Source organism: Dryobates pubescens, chromosome 16 (assembly GCF_014839835.1).
Source record: "Dryobates pubescens isolate bDryPub1 chromosome 16, bDryPub1.pri, whole genome shotgun sequence".
In the NCBI taxonomy this organism is placed as follows: Eukaryota; Metazoa; Chordata; class Aves; order Piciformes; family Picidae; genus Dryobates; species Dryobates pubescens.
Genome location: NC_071627.1, coordinates 13,014,987 through 13,034,293, shown reverse-complemented (window position 1 = coordinate 13,034,293; position 19,307 = coordinate 13,014,987). Strand labels below are relative to the sequence as shown.

The following is a 19,307-nucleotide window of genomic DNA, read 5'->3' as shown; positions in this document are numbered from 1 at the left end:
GAGAAGAGACCAACCCCCACCTCTCAGGGAGTTGTAGAGAGCCAGAAGGGCTCCCCTTAGCCTCTTTTTCTCCAGGCTGAACAGCCCCAGGTCCCTCAGCTGCTCCTCTATGTGTTTGCCCCCTGGCATCTGTCAAAGGAACCTCCAGACACCTCAGGTCCAAACTGGAGTGAGAGAAGATGATGGCAATGGTAACCACAGAAACATCCAACCTCAGGCCTAGGGGCCATGGAAGGATAGGAGGAGGGGAAGGATCCTCATGGCTGGGGAGAAGTAAAAATCCTACAAGATTTGCAGATCTGCTCTCATCAGGATTAAGCATCAAAATCATCAGCTGCTTACCCTGGGGCAGCAGGAGACAGGAGACAGAAGACAGAGGAAGGGAAGAGTAAAGCAGCTCTGATTTTCGCCTGTGCCAGGTGTGGGGACAAAACTGGGCAACAAGCACATTCCCCACCTCATGCAGCACAACCAGGGCTGGGTGGCAGCCATGAGCAGCTCAACTTCTGGGTCACATCGCTCCCCAAACTCACAGCCCTATGGGTGGCTGGGCGAGGGCAGCCCTGGACACTCCACAGACCCACCAGAGCAGAAGTGCAATGAGAGGGCTGGTCTGAGCTTGCCATCTAGTGGAGAGTGGCCACAGGTCCTTCCCCAGGCCACCCTGCTCCATTTTGTGCTGCCCATCCTCATGAGAACCTCTGCTCCCAAGGCAGTGAGGAGACCAAGGGTAGGAGACCCACTGCCCACCCCATCATGCCCTGGCTGAACAGAACTCCTAGAACCAAGGCCACCACGAAGTCCTGGCTGTGTTTGATAGACTTGGATTGCTTGAAAGCACAAAAATGGCAACCAAAGCAAACTGAGCAAAGAGCAGCATGATGTAAGGAGCAGGGCAGCTCTGCTCAGATCCATCCTCCTTGATCTCCTCTCCCAGGATCACAGCCTGCTGCATCTGCAGCTCAACTAACTTCTCTGTCACCACCCAAGGCTAAGGACCACGGATGAGCACGGCTCAAGAGGGATGTGACCTAACTTCTCTCATATCCTTAACCCTCTGTGTGCCCTCCCATGGTGAGGCTTTGCTCTCCTGGAGGAAGGTTCTCATGCCCCAAACACTTCAAACCCAGCATCTCACTTCTGCACCACACAATCCCAGCACGGTGGGGGTTGGAAGGGACCTCTGGAGATCATCCAGTTCAACCTCCCTGCTAAAGCAGGGGAACCCACAGCAGCTTGCTCAGGACCACAATGGCCAGCTGGGTTTGGAAGCTCTCCAGAGCTCTCCACAACCTCTCTGGGCAGCCTGCTCCTGGCTTCCAGCACCCTCATTCCAGAGAATTTTCTTCTCATCTTCAGATGGAACCTGCTGGGTTTCAGTTTGTGCCTGTTGCCTCAGAGTAGAGGTGGAGCAGAACCTCCCTTGAGCTGCTGTTCACTCTCTTCCTCATGCACCCTCACTAATGTGAGAACAACTTCTAAGCTCACCGACCTGCTCAGAAGGTACCAGCAGGAGCCACCACCATCTCTCCTTGCCTGGCATGCCTGCTGCAGACTTGGAAAGCAAAGCCCCAACCTTCTTAAACCACTTCTCTTGTTCAGCTCCTTGCCTCCACCTTGAGTCCTGTGTCCAGTCGTAGGCCCCTCAATTTAAGAAGGATATTAAGACTCTTGAACATGTCCAGAGAAGGGCAACAAGGCTGGGGAGAGGCCTTGAGCACAGCCCTGTGAGGAGAGGCTGAGGGAGCTGGGGCTGTTTAGCCTGGAGAAGAGGAGGCTCAGGGGAGACCTTCTTGCTCTCTACCTGAAGGGAGGTTGCAGCCAGGAGGGGGCTGGTCTCTTCTCCCAGACAACCAGCACCAGAACAAGAGGACACAGTCTCAAGGTGTGCCAGGGGAAGTTTAGGTTCGAGGTGAGGAGAAAGTTCTTCACTGAGAGAGCTGTTGGCCATTGGAATGGGCTGCCCAGGGAGGTGGTGGAGTCACCATCCCTGGAGGTGTTCAAGAGGGAATAGAATAGAACAGAATAGAACAGAATAGAACAGAACAGGACAGGACAAACCAGGTTGGAAGAGACCTTCAAGATCATCGCGTCCAACCCATCAACCAATCCAACCCATCTAAACAACTAAACCATGGCACCAAGCACCCCATCAAGTCTCCTCCTGAACACCTCCCATGATGGTGACTCCACCACCTCCCTGGGCAGCACATTCCAATGGCCAATCTCTCCCTCTGTACAGAACTTCTTCCTAACATCCAGCATAAACCTCCCCTGGCACAGCTTGAGACTGTGTCCTCTTGTTCTGGTGCTGGCTGCCTGGGAGAAGAGACCAACCTCCACCTGTCTACAACCTCCCTTCAGGTAGTTGTAGAGAGCAGTAAGGATGTGGCACTTGGTGCCATGGTTTAGCAGTCGTGAGGTCTTGGGTGACAGGTTGGACTTGATGATCTTTGAGGTCTTTTCCAACCTTATTGATTCTATGATTCTGTGATTTGTGCCTCTCTCAATCCATCAGCCTACCACAGCCACTGCTAAGAGCCATTGCAGCTCTGGTGCTCCACTCAGGCTCCAGCCAAATCTCAGAAGCAGTCTGTCATCCACCATCCACAAACTGGAGGAGATAAACCATAGGAATCTTCCCCTGAATAACCTGACAAAAATGAATGCAAGTGCTCTCTCCTGGAGCTGGTGTCTTCTCCTGCTTCTCGCCTCTTGCAGCATGAAAGAAACCCCAAAGTCAACACCAGGTTTTAGCCAAACTAATAATGAGTGTGAAGAGTTAACAGCCTGATGATAGCTATCTGGAGACTGCTCTGACTGCAAGACACAGACTAAATCATTTCAAGTTGTGACAAATGTCTTGGCTAAGGCAGCCCACGAGCTATGTTTAGATCTGACTGCAACATAACGCAACAGTTGGGGTGAGTTTGTTAATTACAAATTAAGGAACCAACTCCAGACCTCACTAACTGCTCCCCTGCCTGCCTCTGCACGTGGAATTGCTGTCCCCACTCTGCCAGTCACTCCCACACTCGATATGCCCAGGATCCCAGCACAGGGCGGGTTAGAAAGGACCTCTGCAGATCACCCGGTTCAACCCCCCCCCCTAAAGCAGGGCACCCACAGCAGCTTGCCCAGCATCACAATGGCTAGGGGGGTTGGAAGCTCTCCAGAGAAGGAGAGCCTCTGGGAAGCCTGCTCCAGGGCTACAGCACCCTCACACCAAAGAAGTTTCTCCTCATGAACCTCCTGGGTTCCAGTTTGTGCCTGTTGCCCCTTGTCCTGTCCCTGGGTACCACTGACAATCGTCTGGCCCCATCCTCTTGCCCCCCACAGGTCCTTTATCACTTGCTAAGCACTGATCAGATCCCCTCCCAGGCTGCTCTTCTCCAGGCTCAACAGCCCCAGGGCTCTCAGCTTTTCCTCCTCACAGAGGTGCTCCAGGTCTTTCAGCATCTTCCCAGTCTCCACTGGATTCTCTCCAGTAGTTCCCTGTCTCTCTTGAACTGGGAAGCCCAGAACAGGACCCAGCACTCCAGCTGTGGTCTCACCCGAGCAGAGCAGAGCAGAGGCAGGACAACCTTCCTCGACCTGCTGGCCATACTCTTCTTCATACACCCTTAACTAACATGCAAACCCTTAGCCCACAGCAAAGGGAAGCAGACTCTTCAGCAGGGTTTTTTGCTTACATAAATAGAGTCAAAGCAGGGAATGGATGTTTCCAGGAGTCCAAAGATTAAATCCTTGTCTCTTGCTCAAGGAAACCTCTGTGGAGCAGGTAACATCTCACACCCTGGTGTAGCAAGATAAGAGCCCAGCAAGAGTAACAGCTTCACTTTTGGTGAAGGGAGGATAACTCAGGACAAGGAGCTAGCTCATCTGTCAACACACATCATCACCACCAGTCAAACACCTCTTGGATCCATTTCTAGCAGGGCTTCATTCCCATGGCTCCCTCAGCACACCTGGAGGCTGGGTTTGAAGGCCATGATCAGTGAGGAGCCAGGAGGTATTGCATGAAGCAGAGCAACCCTCCCTTGCCGTGCTGGACGAGCAGGTCCCCCGCAGCTGATGGGCACGAGAGGGAGGAGCAGAACCACACAGGCGGCAGCACGGAGACCTGTGGGGCTCTGGAGGAGTTCACACAACCAGATCCCCAAACAGGATAATCCAGGTGGCTCCTGCAGCTGGTTGCTTCACAGCACCTTTCACATGGGTAGCACTTGACAGGCAACTCAAATCTGGCTGCTCTTCTGCAAGCTGATCCTAGCAGCCAGGCTCTGCTGATGCGCCAGCCCCCAGGAACACCGGCAGGTCAAAATGCAACTGGATGGTGGTAGCCACACAGCTCCTGATGCTGCTGCATGGGGTTTGCATCCCTGCAACCACAGTTCTCAGTGGAGCTGAGGTGGTGAGAAGCAGGTGAGCAGGACAAGGCTTGATTCAAGACCAGGAGCAAGAACACCACGGGCTTTTTCCTGAAGAAACTGAAAATATCCTGTCTCCAGGTGCTACCAGAAGCAAGGTAGAGGTCCAGCTGGGAGAGAACAAGACAGCTTGCACACTGGAACTACAGGTTGGTGCTGGAACCACAGAGGTCCTCAGTTCAGCCTTCCTGATCATATGAAGACTGCTTGGTGGTGCTGGGATTGCCATTCATGGCTGGACACCAAAACCAGGCAGGACCACACCACTGACACACCACCACCCCTCCAAGGAAGCCCAGTCAGAACCAGATGAAGCATTGAAAAATAAAACAACAATGATGAGCTTTCTGAAGCTCTCCATGACCCCTTGCAGAGGTGAGGGGCTCAGCAGCTTTGACATGGCAGGAGGAACACAGCAGCAAGAAGGCTGTCACTGAGTATAGCGACCAGGGTCCATGCTCCTCAGCTCACCCCAAACCTGCCCTTCCCTACAAGACCCAGGAACAGCTACCAGAGTCAGGGAACCTTTGAGAACATCAAGTCCAACCACTCACTTAGAGCTCATAATCCCACCACATATCCTCAGTGCTGAAGGGGCAAACAGGACAAAGGGCAATGGGCACAAACTGGAACCCAGGAGGTTCCACCTGAGGATGAGGAGAAACATTTCTGGTGTTAGGGTGCTGGAGCCCTGGAGCAGGCTGCTCAGAGGGGTTGTGGAGTCTGTTTCTCTGGAGAGATTCCAAACCCACCTGGCTATTGTGATCCTGGGCAAGCTCTGTGGGTGCCCTGCTTTAGCAGGGGGGGTTGGACTGGATGATCTCCAGAGGTCTTTTCAACCCCCCACCATGCTGGGATTCTGTATTTCAATGCCAGAGCCAGAACTATTGCTAAGCCACCACCACTAAACAACATCCCTCAGCACCATATCCACAGGGCTTCTGAACACCTCCAGGGATAGGGACTCCACCGCCATCCTGAGCAGCCTGGTCCAATGCCTAAGGACCCTCTCTGAGTAGACATTTTTCCTAATATCCAACCTGAACCTCCCCTGGTACAACCTGAGAAGAGCTACAGCACTCAAAAAGCCCTGGAAATCTCCAGTGTGTTTCCTTCAACTCCTCTTCCTGCCAGGTTTTCCTTCCAGCACAGCACAGCAGCATGTTTGTGCTGGCCAAGCCTACCCTCCTCCTCCTGTTCCTCCAAGCACACCTCCAAGCAACCCATGCACAGGAGATACAGTATTACCTCAAATATTTAACCAAGGGATTAAAACTTTTCTCTTGGCAGGCAGCAGGAGCTGCCCCACAGATGCAGCTCTGCTCAGCAGCCAGCCAGCCACCTGCCCCAGGCTACAGAAAGGTTTCCTCTAAAGCTTTTGGACTCATTTCTCTGCTCACCGGTTCCCGGCCATCCATCGCCTCCATCCACAGCCTTCGGTCCTCTTCAGACAGAGCCTGCATGGTGATCACTCCAGGGCTGAGGAGACAAAGGGAAGGTCAGAAATAAACTGTAGGATGGAAAGCAAAGAGGGCAAACACAAACCTCCCACCAGAGGGAAGGAGGACAACCTTCTTCCTATAGCAAAACTTCAGCAGCACGGGGCTGAGCTTCCAGGGATGGCCCTGCAGGTCCTAATGAGGACCAGCAAACGAGCAGAGGACACCTCCAACACTCACCACGCAATTGTGGTGGTTTCAGTGCAAGTGAGCTGGATGGCAAATCCCTCCTCTGGCTTCCAGCCAGCCATCTCACCTGCACTTGGGCTAAGCACATCCATGCAATGCCAGGAGAAGGCAAGAAAGGTAACGAAGCGAGCAGCAGAGCCTCACATCCCAGCCCCCACGTCCTACCACCCCCACAAGCACCAGCTCACAATGGGAACCTTCTGCTGTGGCATGGATTTCATCCCCAAGACGCTGGTGCCAGCACGGCTGCATCACTTCCCTGACCACCTCCACGCACTGAGGAGCTACACAGTCAAGCTGATGACGTTCTAAGGACCTTCTACTGCATCTAACTGATGTTCAGTCTCTGATCCTGCTCCATATGCCCCTGCCAGCAGCCTTGAGGGGAGGAAGCACTGCCAGGAGTCCTGGGGTGCCCCAGGGTGCGCCATCCTGCACTGGCTGGTCCTGCCTGGCCCTGCCACCCCTGTCATTAGACAGAGACCAGCAGTGTCAACCCAGCCTCCAAAACCAGCTCTGGCTTTGCTCATTAATGAGAAGGAGAAAGAACAGGTCCAAGAGCCTGCAAACAAAGCATGAGGAGCCAAGGGACATCATCATCCCAGCCCTCACCCCAGGGCCAACGCCACTGCCACTATGCAAAAGCCTATGAGAGGACCCTGCCACGGAAGGTAGAAGCCAAGACTGGGCTCCCAAAGGTCATGTCATAAGCTGGTAACTTCTTGGGCAGCCTGTTCCAGGGTTTGACAACCCTTTTGGGTGAATAAATTGTTCTTCCTGTCCAACCTAAACTTCCCCTGCAACAGCTTGAAGCCATTTCCTCTTGTCCTATCACTTGTTCCTTGGGAGAAGAGACCAACCCCCACCTCACCGCAACCTCCTTTCAGTAAGCTGTAGAGAGCAAAGAGGTCTCCCCTCAACCTCCTCTTCTCCACACCAAACAATCCCATTTCCTTCACCTGCTCCTTACCAGCACTCTTCTCCAGACCATTCACCAGCTTTGTTCCTCTTCTCTGGACCTGCTCCAGCCCCTCAATGTCCTTCTTTGAGTGAGGGGGCCAAAACTGAACCCAGTGCTCAAGGTGTGACCCTCCCTAGTGCTGAATACAGGGAGATAATCACTGCCCTGCTCCTGCTGGCCACACTATTGCTGATAAGAGACCAGGGTGCTTGTGCCCTTCTTGGCCACCTGGGCACACACTGGCTTGTGTTCCAACACTTCTGGCACAGACACTGTTCTGCCAGCAGAAGCCATGCATTGAGGCTTGCAACCAGCACAGGTCCAAGTAAACCAGACAGAATGTGTTTGATCTCCACTAATCCCATTGGTGACTCAGTCCATAGTCACCAGCTTAGTGGTTTGGAAGTTTACGCATTTGGAAGGGAAGAGGAAACCACTTAAACCATCATCCCATGTCAGAAAGAAAACGTTCAACATCCAACACCAAACCTCCTCCAAACACTGGGGGAAAAAAACCTCCTTGTTGTGCAGGGACAAAGAGATCCAGGAGCAGTCCCTGGAGCTGTGGAGCTGGCAGCAAATCCTTCCCCCATGGCAGGAGAAGGCTGCTCCTGGGGTGACCAGCTCTCAGCTGCACCTGCTTTCAACCACGCCTTTAGCCTGAAATTGTGCCAGGGGAGGCTTAGGTTGGAGATTAGGAACAATTTCTTTGTTGAAAGAGTGGCCAGGCACTGGAACAGGCTGCCCAGGGAGGCAGTGGAGTCACCCTCCCTGGTGTGGTTCAAGAAACCTGTGGACATGGCACTTGGGAACAAGGTTTAATGGTGGTGTTAGGTTAAGGGTTGGACTCAGTGGTCTTGGAGGTCTCTTCCAAGTGAAGCAATTCTATGATTGTATGTTGCTGCTGACAGGTACCTCCAGCAGAAAGCCCTGCAAGGGCTCTGGCTCAACCAGGGAGACTCTAGGAAGAGAAATCCTGGGATTTGTGTCTCTTTGGTTGGAATTCAAACCATTTACTGGTGGTAAATTTGACACTGAGCTCCCAGCAGAGCAATGAGGTCCTTGGGAAACAACCCCAGTGTCAGGCGTGCCAGGTTCCCTCACGCACAGGGCACAGAGGTGATAAGATGAAGATGTTTGTTCTGCCTTGGAGCAGATAACAACTCTTTGGGCTCCACATCAAAGCCAAACTCATTTCACAGTGTGAGGGGAGGGGCTGTGAAACTGAATTAAAGCTCCATTTACATGGCAAAGAGCATTCCCTCCCACCACCCTCAGCTGCCAAGGCTCCCATTGCACCACCTTGTTCAACTGAACCCAGGTCCTCCTGCTTGGGATACATTTAAGCTGCACCCTCCACATTCCTCCTCATTCATTATTCAGCTGGAGGATGCCCAGGGCGGGTACCATGTGTTTAAGAATCAGGTAGGAGGCTCGGTGCTGAACCAACATCCTGCCAACGCTGCCTGCCTGTGGCCAGCCCCTGCTTCTCTAGGGTGCCTTGAAGCTCAACCGACTCCAGAAGTGTGCTCCTTAGATTAGAGATATCTCCATTACTCAGCATGGAGCCTGAGACAGGGAAGACCCTTCTCTGACCCCCGTTTCCAAGCAGATAAAGCAAACGTGTCTGCCTTTGCTCCCCCACCCAGCACACAAATGGGCCTCAGCACTGGATTTTGCCCTTGGGTAGCTCCCACCCCTCCCAGAGCCTTGGCACGCAAAGGGACACAGGCTGGAGGCACCACCTTTGCCTTCCCCACCCACACCAGCCCAAGGATGGGGACAGCAGAATGTCAGAGAATCACAGAATTGTCTGGGCTGGAAAAGACCTTTAAGACTGTCGAGCCCAACCATCAACCCAATGTCCTCCTGGAGCTGACATCCAGGAGAAACAGATGTGAACTGCTGTGGTGCCCAGGGACAGGACAAGGGGCAACAGACACAAACTGGAACCCAGAAGGTTCCATCTGAACAGGAAGAGAAACTTCACTGGTGTGAGGGTGCTGCAGCCCTGGAGCAGGCTGCCCAGGGAGGTTGTGGAGTCTCCTTCTTTGGAGAGCTTCCAGCCCCACCTGGCCACCGTGATGCTGGGCAAGCTGCTGTGAGTGCTCCTGCTTTAGGAGGGGGGGGTGGAGTGGATGATCTCCAGAGGTCCCTTCCAACCTCCACCATGCTGAGATTCTGTGACTATTAGGTGCTGCATCAACCATGCCCACCTCCAGGCACCCAATCTCTTTGCTTTCTCCTGGGATGCAAGGGGGAACGAGAGACATTTTATGACGGGGAGGAATCCATCTCTAAACAGAGTGGATGCAGGAGCATGAGAGCAGAGCAGAGCATGGTTAGCACTTCTCAGGGAGGTCTATTTTCAGCATGCTGCCATCTAAAAACCCAAAGTGGGTTTTATTTTCCATCCCAGACCACACAGGAAATTTGAATTTTCTCAATATCTCCGTTTTTGTGACAAACAGCCTGGTTTGGGGGAGCTATGACTAAGCAAGCAGAGGAGATGAGAAGTCCAATAGCTTCTCCTTCTTCCAGCAAAACAAAACAAATCATGAAAGCAACAGAAGGAGATAAGAACTCTCAAGACCTGCAGCAGCTTATCGCAGCGAGACGATCTAAACCGCCGGATGAGACAACACAAGCGCAGAGTAACAACAGGGGCTGAGGGCCGAGGGGGCTGCTGCAGCACAGGCAGAAGTCTGGAGCCCCAGTGCACCCACTCACTGCTGCCCCCCCCAGACTGGACCCCAGAGTCACAGGGAGCCGGTGCAGGCCCCAGCAGGCAGATGTGACCCCCAAAATGAAGATGAGGGAAGCTGGCAACCAGGGGGAGGTTTGGCTCCTAAGCTCAGGAGGTCTCAGCTGTCAGGCTCAGAGCGTGGTCTGTAAAAGCACCACAGCATGCTCGGCAGGGTCTCTGGGGCACTCAAAGGAGGAACAAGCTTCATCTGCTGGCTGCCTGTGAAAACCCCATGAATTGCTTTGTTTAAAAGGTCACTGGAAAGCTGACACCAGCAGAGGAACAAGTACAAGTTGTCTCACATGTGCTGTCCAAAGCCTGGCGCCAACCACCCGCGGGGAACACCAACAGAGGTGGGGTGGCCACCAGCCACCCAGCGCTGAGGAGCAGAGAGAGAGAGACCTTGATGCAGGCAGAAAGAAAGATGCAGATCTGCAAAACGTGTTCCCAGAGCAAGGTCAACCACCTACCTACTGCAAACCATCTGCTGAGGGAAATGCTCGGGCAGATGCCTCGCAGCTCACCCAGCACGGTGCCAACCGCCGCGCAGCCTGGCCGAGAGCAGTGCCAACCACCTCGGGGCTGGTGGCCCAGGGGAATGGACTTCCCTGGAAGGTTCACTGCCTTTATGAACAACCAAGAGAGCAAAGCCCCCATATTTTGATTATCTCCTGCTCCCCAACTGGTCTGAGAAGCGCTTTGCTTCTGGCCCGCAGCGATGACCTACATTATCCTAAATCACAAGGCCTTTGTCATCAGCCAAATGAGATGTTCCTCCTCCTCCTCCTCAGGCTCATTTGGTAAGACACTGGCTGTCATCCCTGCTCACCTGATTTATAAAACTGATTTAACGCAGAGAGACTGCAAATAAGTTTAGTTCGGAAAGAAAGAGCTTTAGCAGCACCACAGGACATCCATCACCCAGAACATGCTGCAGGCAGGCAGGAGAAGACCATTCCAGGGGGCATTTTGCTATAAGAAAGCAGTAAAGTTACAAAAGCAATGGTCTGACCCTCCCACACTGAATCACAGAATCATACACTTGTTTGGGTGGGAAAAGACCTCCAAGATCATCGAGTCCACCCATCAGTCCCCCACCATGGACACTAAACCGTGTCCCCAAGTGCCACTAGCCACCCTTCTTGAACACCTCCAGGGATGGTGACTCCACCACCTGCCTGGGCAGCCTGTTCCAATGCCTGACCACTCCTGCAGCAAAGAAATTGATCCTAATTTCCAACCTAAACCTCCCCATGTACAATTTCAGGACATTTTCTCCTATTTTATCACCTGATACAAGGCAGAAGAGGCCAACCCCCACCTCACTGCAACCTCCTTTCAGGGATCTATAGAGAGAAATGAGGTCTCCTCTCAGCCTCCTCTTCTCCAGACTAGACAACCCCAGTTCCCTCAGCTGATCCTCACCAGACTTGCTCTCCAGACCCTTCACCAGGCTTTGTTACCCTTCTCTGGACACGCTCCAGACCCTCAGAACTGTTGGCAGATGCAGTGTCAGGACTTTTTCAGACCTCTCTCAAACAGTGGTACCACAAGTTTCCAACCTTCAGCACTTCAGCACCCTTCGAGGGTGGTGGAGCCCTGGAGCAGGCTGCTCAGAGAGGTTGTAGAGTCTCTTTCTTTGGAGAGATTCCAAACCCTCCTGGGCACTGTGATCCTGGGCAGCTGCTGTGGGTGCTCCTGCTTTAGCAGGGGGGTTGGACACTCAAGCATTGGAACAGGTTGCCCAGGGGGTGGTGGAGTCACAGTCCTTGAAGGTGTTTAAAAGACGTTTGGATAAGGAACTGAGCAATGTGGGCTAACAGCTGTGACAGAGAAATGTTGGTTTATGATTGGATTCCATCTTAAAGTCTTCTCCAGTCAGGAGATTCTATGACTCTGTGACTAGATGATCTCCAGAAGTCCCTTCAAACCCCACACTGGGATTCTGTGACAGCAGGAAAAGGCAGCCATAAGCAGACCGGGCTCAAGAGGTTCAGCTCAGTTTTGCTGAATCATCTTTCCAGGGGAAACCCCAGATTTCCCCCCCTCTAACAAGCCCCACCTTCTCTGGGTGTTACTTAAAAACCTCCAAGCCAGCAGCTCTTGCCTCATGTTCACCAGCTTCCTAAAATGTAACAGTCCACAAGCCCAGCTCTCTGCAGATGAAGACAACCAAAGCAGGACCAGCTGAGACTGCCACCTCCAGGCTGTGCATGGTCCCCTTGCTCTGGGGTCTGTGTGAGGACCACAGCCCCTGGAGCTCCACCACACCCTACTGCTGTAGGATGCTAGAATAGAAAAGAATTAACCAGATAGAAAAAGACCTTTGAGATCATCAAGTCCAACCTATCACCCAACATTAAATAATCAACTAAACCATGGCACCAAGCACCCCATCCAGTCTCTTCCTACACACCTCCAGTGATGGTGACTCCACCACCTCCCTGGGCAGCCCATTCCAATGGCCAATCACTCCTTCTGGGAAGAACTACTTCCTAACATCTTCTACTACTTCCTAACTTCCCCTGGTGCAGCTTGAGACTGTGTCCTCTTGTTCTGGTGCTGGTTGCCTGGGAAAAGAGACCAACCCCCACCTGTCTAAAACATCCCTTCAGGTAGTTGTAGACAGCAAGAAGGTCTCCTCTGAGCCTCCTCTTCTCCAGGCTAAGCAGCCCCAGCTCCCTCAGCCTCTCCTCACAGGGCTGTGCTCCAAACCCCTCCCCAGCCTCGTTGCCCTTCCCTGGACACCTTCCAGCAACACCTTGTGAGGTAGCATGGGCAGAGCTTGAGGAGCTCCACAGATGTCATGGGAGGGGAGGGAAAATATTTGAGTAGGAAGTGAAATTTCTGTGGCTCTGTGGATTCACTGAGCAAAGGGGGCTGTTGACCCCAGAGATTTGCCTGTGTGCTGGGGGGGAAACCAGCCTTTCATTGCATGCCTTCTGCTCCAGCTGTCCTCTCGTGCAGAGCAGGAATGTGGACATGAATTGAGGAATTTCTCAGCTTTCCCCTCCTTTGCCACTCCCCTGCCATTATTTACCCTGAGCAGGCAGATTTCTGGAGCAGCTCTTGATCCCGTGCCTAGCAGGCTGCAAACATCAAGGCAAGGTTCAGCTGCTGTGGAACAGGCTGCAGAAGCAAGCTCCTACTGTGGCTGAATTCTCCTCCTCCTGGTCCAATTTTAAGTTTCATATCAAAAAAGAAATATCCTCAGGGCAGAGGGGGGAAATAAACCAAACCACCCAAACCCCAAAATCCCTGTGCCAGCAGAAATCTGGCAGCTTTCTGGAGGACAGCAGAACTCCAGAGAGCAGAAGGCGGCCCTGGGGTTATCTCATCCATCACCCAACACCAGCAGAGCACCACCACCACCACCCCCCACTCCCTACCCCAGGCTGGGAGCTGGGGCTGGGCAAGGAGTGGTACCAGGGGTTGTTCCAGAGCGATTGGAAAACCTTGGGGTTTGAGGAACTGGGGTTGTCCCAACACCTCCTGGGCATTCCTGCAGCGACCAGCAGGGAGGAGAGGGTGGGGGTACAGGCAGCCAGGGACTTTGGAGAGAGCTTGTGTAAACCATGGGAGCTTCCTGCAGCAAGGAGGATCCCAGGTAGTGACTAATTCCACTTGAAGCAGTAACTCCAGCCTGGATTTCCTGTTTCTATAGGGGAGCCCTGTGGAATGCTCCTTAGATACCAGAGTCACCCTTCTGGGCACTAGGACTGAGCCCACACAGGTATCTGCTCAATAGCTGCATAAGAAATCCCAGCAGAAAGGATTCCACTCCTTCAGGAAACATCAGCAGGTCGAGGGAGGTTCTCCTCCACCTCTGTGCTGCCCTGGTGAGGCCACAGCTGCAGTACTGGGTCCAGTTCTGGGCTCCTCAGTTCAAGAGAGGCAGGGAACTACTGGAGAGTGGAGGTTCCAAAGATGCTGAGGGGCCTGAAGCATCTCTGGGAGGAAGAAAGGATGAGAGCCCTGGAGCTGTTGAGCCTGGAGAAGAGCAGCCTGAGAGGGAATCTGCAAGAGCTAAAGGACCTGTGGGGGGCAAGAGCAGTGGTGTCTACGGACAGGACAAGGGGCAGTGGGCACAAACTGGAACCCAGGAGGTTCCATCTGAATAGGAGGAGAAACTCCTTAGGTATGAGGGTGCTGGAGCCCTGGAGCAGGCTGCCCAGGGAGGTTGGAGCCTCCTTCCCTGAAGAACTTCCAACCCCCTGTGGCCATTGTGATCCTGGACAAGCTGCTATGGATGCCCCTGCATCAGGAGGGGCTTGGACTGCATGATCTCCAGAGGTCACTTTAAACCCCCACCATGCTCAGATTCTGGGAGGTTCCCTGAGGTGCATGAGCACAGAGGTGCAAGCAGACTTCCATCATCATGCATCCACAGTGGACCAGCACCAGCCACTTTCCAGCAGAAAAGCTGAAGTGATTCCACCACAAGCCAGCACTGGGAAGAGACATTGTTTCCCTGCCAGCTGCCCCTGGGAGCATCTTTTCCACACTTGCAGCCTTGCAAGCCAAAGCACTGACTGAACACCCTGAAAGCGCCGGGCTGAAGCACCAGGGAGAAGATCTCCACGGCCTAACTCTTTTCATTCATGAAGTGAATACAGGAGAAGAGAAACACACAAACTGCACAGGAAGCATCCAGGAAAGCCAAGGACAGATGAGAACAACCTTCCCCCAGGCATGGCTGGCACACCCCCTGCTGTGTGCACCCTCTGGTGAGCCCAGCTGCAGGAGCCAAGGCTGCTGTGCCCCTCACCACTCACCGGTCAACAGCTTCCACGTCGAAGCAAAACCTCTTCTCTATGGAGTCTGTTTTCCGTCGTGTGCAGGACTTGAGGATGACAGCTTCATCTTCTCCCTGGGAAGAGACAAAACCCACACACCAATTCATCTGGTTAGAACAGACTTCCAAGATCACCCAAGTTCAAGGGTTTGTAGCAACAGGACAAGAGGGAATGGACTGAAGCTTGAGGAGGGCAGATTTAGACTGGAGATTGGGAAGAAATTCTGCGCAGTTAGAGTGAGGAGACAGGGGAACAGATTGCTCAGGAAGGTTGTGAATGCTCCCTCCCCGGGGATGCTCAAGGCCAGGCTGGATGAGGCCTTGATCAACCTGTTCTAGTGGAAGGTGTCCCTGCTCATAGCAGGGGGTTGGAGCTAGATGATCTTTAAGGTCCCTTCCAACCCAAACCATTCTGTGAAGATACGAATCATCGAGTCCCACCATCAACCCGACACTCCACCACCTCCCTGGGCAGCCTGTTCCAAACCCTGACCACTCCTGCAGCAAAGAAATTGCTCCTAATGTCCAACCTGAACCTCCCCAGGCACAGCTTTAGGCCATTTCCTCTCCTGCTATCACCTGATACTATGAAGAAGAGACCTAACCCCCTCCTCACTGCAACCTCCTTTCAGGGAGTTGTAGAGAGGAAGATTCACAGAATGGTTTGAGTTGCAAGAGACCTTAAAGATCATCAGGTTCCAACCCCCTGCCATGGGCAGGGACACCTCCCACTAGACCAAGAACAATCAAGCAATCACCCAGCACCCACTGCACTTTGCATGAGCGTGTTCCAACCTGGGGAGATTTGGCAATATCAGCCTGCTGGCTAGGTCTATTTATATCTGTGACACAAGGACTTGTCTTCTCACCCTTGCAAACACGTTTAGCCCACAGCCCCTCACGAGGAGCTTTCCTCTCAGGCTGCAGAGGATTCAGTTCGTGCCCTCAGCACCAGGCGTCCCACGCTGGGGGCAGGCAGGGAGCGCTGGACCACCACTTTTGGCCAAAGTCAGCTCCATTCTCCACAGCTTGAACAATGCAGCACAAACCTGGCTGTCAAATTTTCACTCCAGGCTGGCTTCTTGGCAGGGCTCTGCACAGCGGAGCTCTCGACGGGAGCAAACACGCCTCGAAATGTTTATTATATAACAAAGCAACGACAAAACCATTCTCCCATCCAGGACTCTGCCTCCAACTTTTCTGCTGGATTCCCACGAGCCGAGCAGAGATCCAGCAGGATCTGCATGCAATGCTGTCCTCTGCTGGAGAAAGGCCCTGCTCACGCCCTGCCGGCACAGACGTGGCTTCAGGAACCCACCCACGGCTCAACAGAAAATCAGTTCGGAAGCAGTTCCTGGAGATGGCCACTTTTCTGTGCTGTGTTCCTCCTGATGGCACCTTGGCTGACCACCCTGTTCCCTGACATCACCATTTTTCCAGGAAACATCTGTAGAGCCCCAGAACAGACCCAGAAAGACAGAGCTGAGCGAGCTTCTCCCCAGGGTTCAGCAGAGGCTACCTGCACTCGGTCCTACATGCTGCTGGCACAGGGCTGTTCCCAAGCTCTCTGGTGTTCAGGGAACTCCCTAACTTCAATCTCAGGAATATCAGGCTCCAGCCACAGCCTGAGGCACGTTCAGAAGGGGCTGATGCCACGTGCAGTGTCACATGTGATCCTTGAGTGAGTGATCTCCTTCTGCGGCACCAGCATCACCCAGCGCCTGCTCCAGCCAGCCCCCAGAACACCCAGCAGGGAGACCACAAGCCCCTGGGCTGCTCCACGCTCTGATGGCTCACCCATGGTGGTCACAGAACCACAGACTACTGGGGGTTGGAAGGGACTTCTGGAGAAAGATGCCCCAGCACAGGCAGCACTTCATGCCAGGACCATGCAAACCTCTGCATGATCTGAGCCCCTCACCAGAAAGAGGACACTGAGGTGCTGGAGTGTGTCCAGAGAAGGGCAACAAAGCTGCTGAAGGGTCTGGAGAACAGGGCTGGTGAGGAGCAGCTGAGGGAATTGGGGTTGTTTAGTCTGGAGGAGGCTGAGGGAAGACCTTCTGTCTCTCTACAACTACCTGAATGTAGGTTGGAGTGAGGTGAGGGTTGGTCTCTTCTCCCAAGGAACAAGTGACAGAACAGGAGGAAATGGCCTCAGGTTGTCCCAGAAGAGGTTTAGCTGGGCATGAGGAACAATTCTTTCCACAAGCTGTCTGGGGCAGTGGTGGAGTCCCCATTCCTGGAGGAGTTTCAAAGCTGTGGAGATGTGGTGCTGAGGGCCATGGTTTAATGGTGACCTGGCAGTGCTGGGTGAAGGGTTGGACTTGAAGATCATAAAGATCTCATCCAACCCAAGCCATTCTGTGATTCCATGATTCTAACCTCACATGCCTCAGCTTTTAAAGGTCTCTCTTTTCACAAATGGAATGAAGTAAATAAAGGACAGGCCTAGAAGCACCAGGAGAAAGCTCCAGTCTCAACCCAGAGGCAGCTGCTGCGAGCTTGTCTGTACAAATACCTGTGCCCAGCCACCAGCCAGGAACATGGAGCTGAAGCATGAACCAGAGCCATGCCCAAGGGGACCTGGGAAACCAGCCCAGCTGACAGGCTCCAAAGATCTGGGGTGGGGAGGTTTGGAAGTTTCCTTCTCTATTTTTCTCTTTTAAATAAGGAGCAGAGTGAATTCCCCCTGAAGCACTTGCTCAGCCTGGCATGGATCTGCCCCACTTCTCTGGCACATGTGTCACCTTGCTCAAAACAGGTCAGTCTGAGCACCAGGAGAGCTGGCACAACCCCACTGCCAATCCACACTCACCCCTTTGCCTCCAGACTTCTGGTCAAAGGGCACCATGGTGATCTTCTTGGTTTCCCTCTGGTACGTGCAGTAATGCTTCACCCAGGAGGTCCCAAAGTGACCTACACAGCAAATGCAGCTTTTACTCCCAGAAGGAGGACAGTTTCAGTGCCCTCCCAGTCATAATCAGGTTTAACCATCCCTTCACAGGACGCATTTTTGGACCTACTGGTTTCACTGGGACTCCATGAGAGGACTGAGCAGGGGAAAGACTTTTACTCAGGGGAACAGACTTTTCTCAAGCACTAGAGGCGATTCCACCTTCCAGGAACAGCCTGATTCCCACATCAATATCCCAACCATCCTCTTTCTCCCATAGGTTTTGCACCCTGCTGAATTCCCCTTGTGCCTCACCTCCCAAGCAACCACCTTCCCCAGACGCCCCACACCAGGCTGCCCTGGCAGGCAGCTCCACCACCCCACACCTACGTTTCTCCTGCACGTAGAGGTAACCCTCCATGGTGTAAGGGCTGATGTTTTTGTGCTCATGAGGGTTCTCCTTCATCTTCTTCATCAAAGACTCAACCTCTGACCTGGTTCCTTCAAACCGATTCCTTGTCTGCGAATTGCAACGGACATTAAGTGGGAAAGCTACAAACCCAAACAGTGATTGTCCTCTCCAGGGCATGCAGCCACTGGGGTCTCCTCTGCACCCACAGCTGAGCCACCACAATCTATCCAGAAAGGTTCTTTTGCCCCCGCAGGACAGCTGTGGTGATGGGCAGGCGGCACTTACATTCTGGATGCTGATTGTCAGCTCTGTCTTGAAGTCACTGAAGTCCTTGGCAAGCTCATAGCCGTGGTGGTAGAAAGTGAAAAGCCCCTGCAGAAAGGCCAGCAGCTGTGTTGGGGGAAAGCACATCCAGATGGTCAGTATGAGACCCACAGCTGCCCTCAGAGCCACCACCAAGTGCACACATCCCTGCAGCTCCCCAGGGGCAAAGGACTTGACGGAAGGTGGACTGCTCCTTGCTTCTCTTCCAAACCCTCCTCTGAACAGACCCCGGAGCTGAGTCCGTGTTTTCTTCCCCCCAAAGCCAAGCCAAGCCCCTCACCCCAGGACCCCTCATCTCTGCATCAGCCTTTCCTCCTCACAGAGATGCTCCAGGCCCCTCAGCAGCTTCAGAGCCTCCACTGGACTCTCTCCAGCAGTTCCCTGTCTCTCTTGAACTGGGGAGCCCAGAACTCGACCTGCTGGCCACTCTTCTGAATGCATCCCAGGATGTCATTTGCCTTGTTGGCCACAAGAGCACAGTGCTGGCTCATGGTGAACTTGAGCACCACGACCAAGCTGTCCACACAACAAAAAGTTAAACGTTTCCAGCATGTGTGTGGCTGCTGAGCTATTGCTCCACGCCCTGGAAGAGCTCATACAAGTCCTTTGTCCCTCTAAATCTCCCTCCCAGGCTGGAGCAGCAGATGAGGCTGGAGCCCCTCAGCCATCCCACCACAGGGAAGATCCCCACCACAATCCAGCTTGCCCCAGGCCCCTACTTCTTCACACAAGCCCCCACTTTTTTGCAGGCTCAGGTGGTTTGAGAGCTCACTTACAGGTTCCACGAATTCAAACATCTTCCTCTCCTGCACCTCTTGTACCTTGAAGACATACTCCAGGGAGACCTCATAGAAGTGCTGCCGGACCTGGTCCACCTGGCTGTCTGCCTGGGGAGATTCAAGAGGAAACACCAAGTTACTACTGACCAGGACCACTTGGCCTGGTGACCAGAGGACAGCCTGGGTCTACTGGGAGAGTGTCTGTGCAGAACAAATTGAGCTGCAGAGCCCAGTGAAGGGCTGGGACAGATGGTAGAGCTCTTTCTCCAGCTGATGTTG

General features: G+C 53.4%; 1 protein-coding gene across 2 annotated transcripts in view; it reads right to left on the bottom strand.

The window, feature by feature from the left end:
- Positions 1-19,307, bottom strand: part of ARHGAP26 (Rho GTPase activating protein 26) — a 136,071-nt gene that overhangs the window by 84,681 nt on the left and 32,083 nt on the right. For both annotated transcript variants that reach the window (XM_009902306.2, XM_054168466.1), the window contains exons 6-11: positions 19,026-19,136; positions 18,211-18,315; positions 17,904-18,033; positions 17,436-17,536; positions 14,601-14,695; positions 5,831-5,909 (exon numbers count right to left, since the gene is read on the bottom strand). In XM_009902306.2, coding sequence (XP_009900608.2) covers positions 5,831-5,909; positions 14,601-14,695; positions 17,436-17,536; positions 17,904-18,033; positions 18,211-18,315; positions 19,026-19,136 — 621 coding nt within the window. The remainder of the gene's footprint in view (positions 1-5,830; positions 5,910-14,600; positions 14,696-17,435; positions 17,537-17,903; positions 18,034-18,210; positions 18,316-19,025; positions 19,137-19,307) is intronic.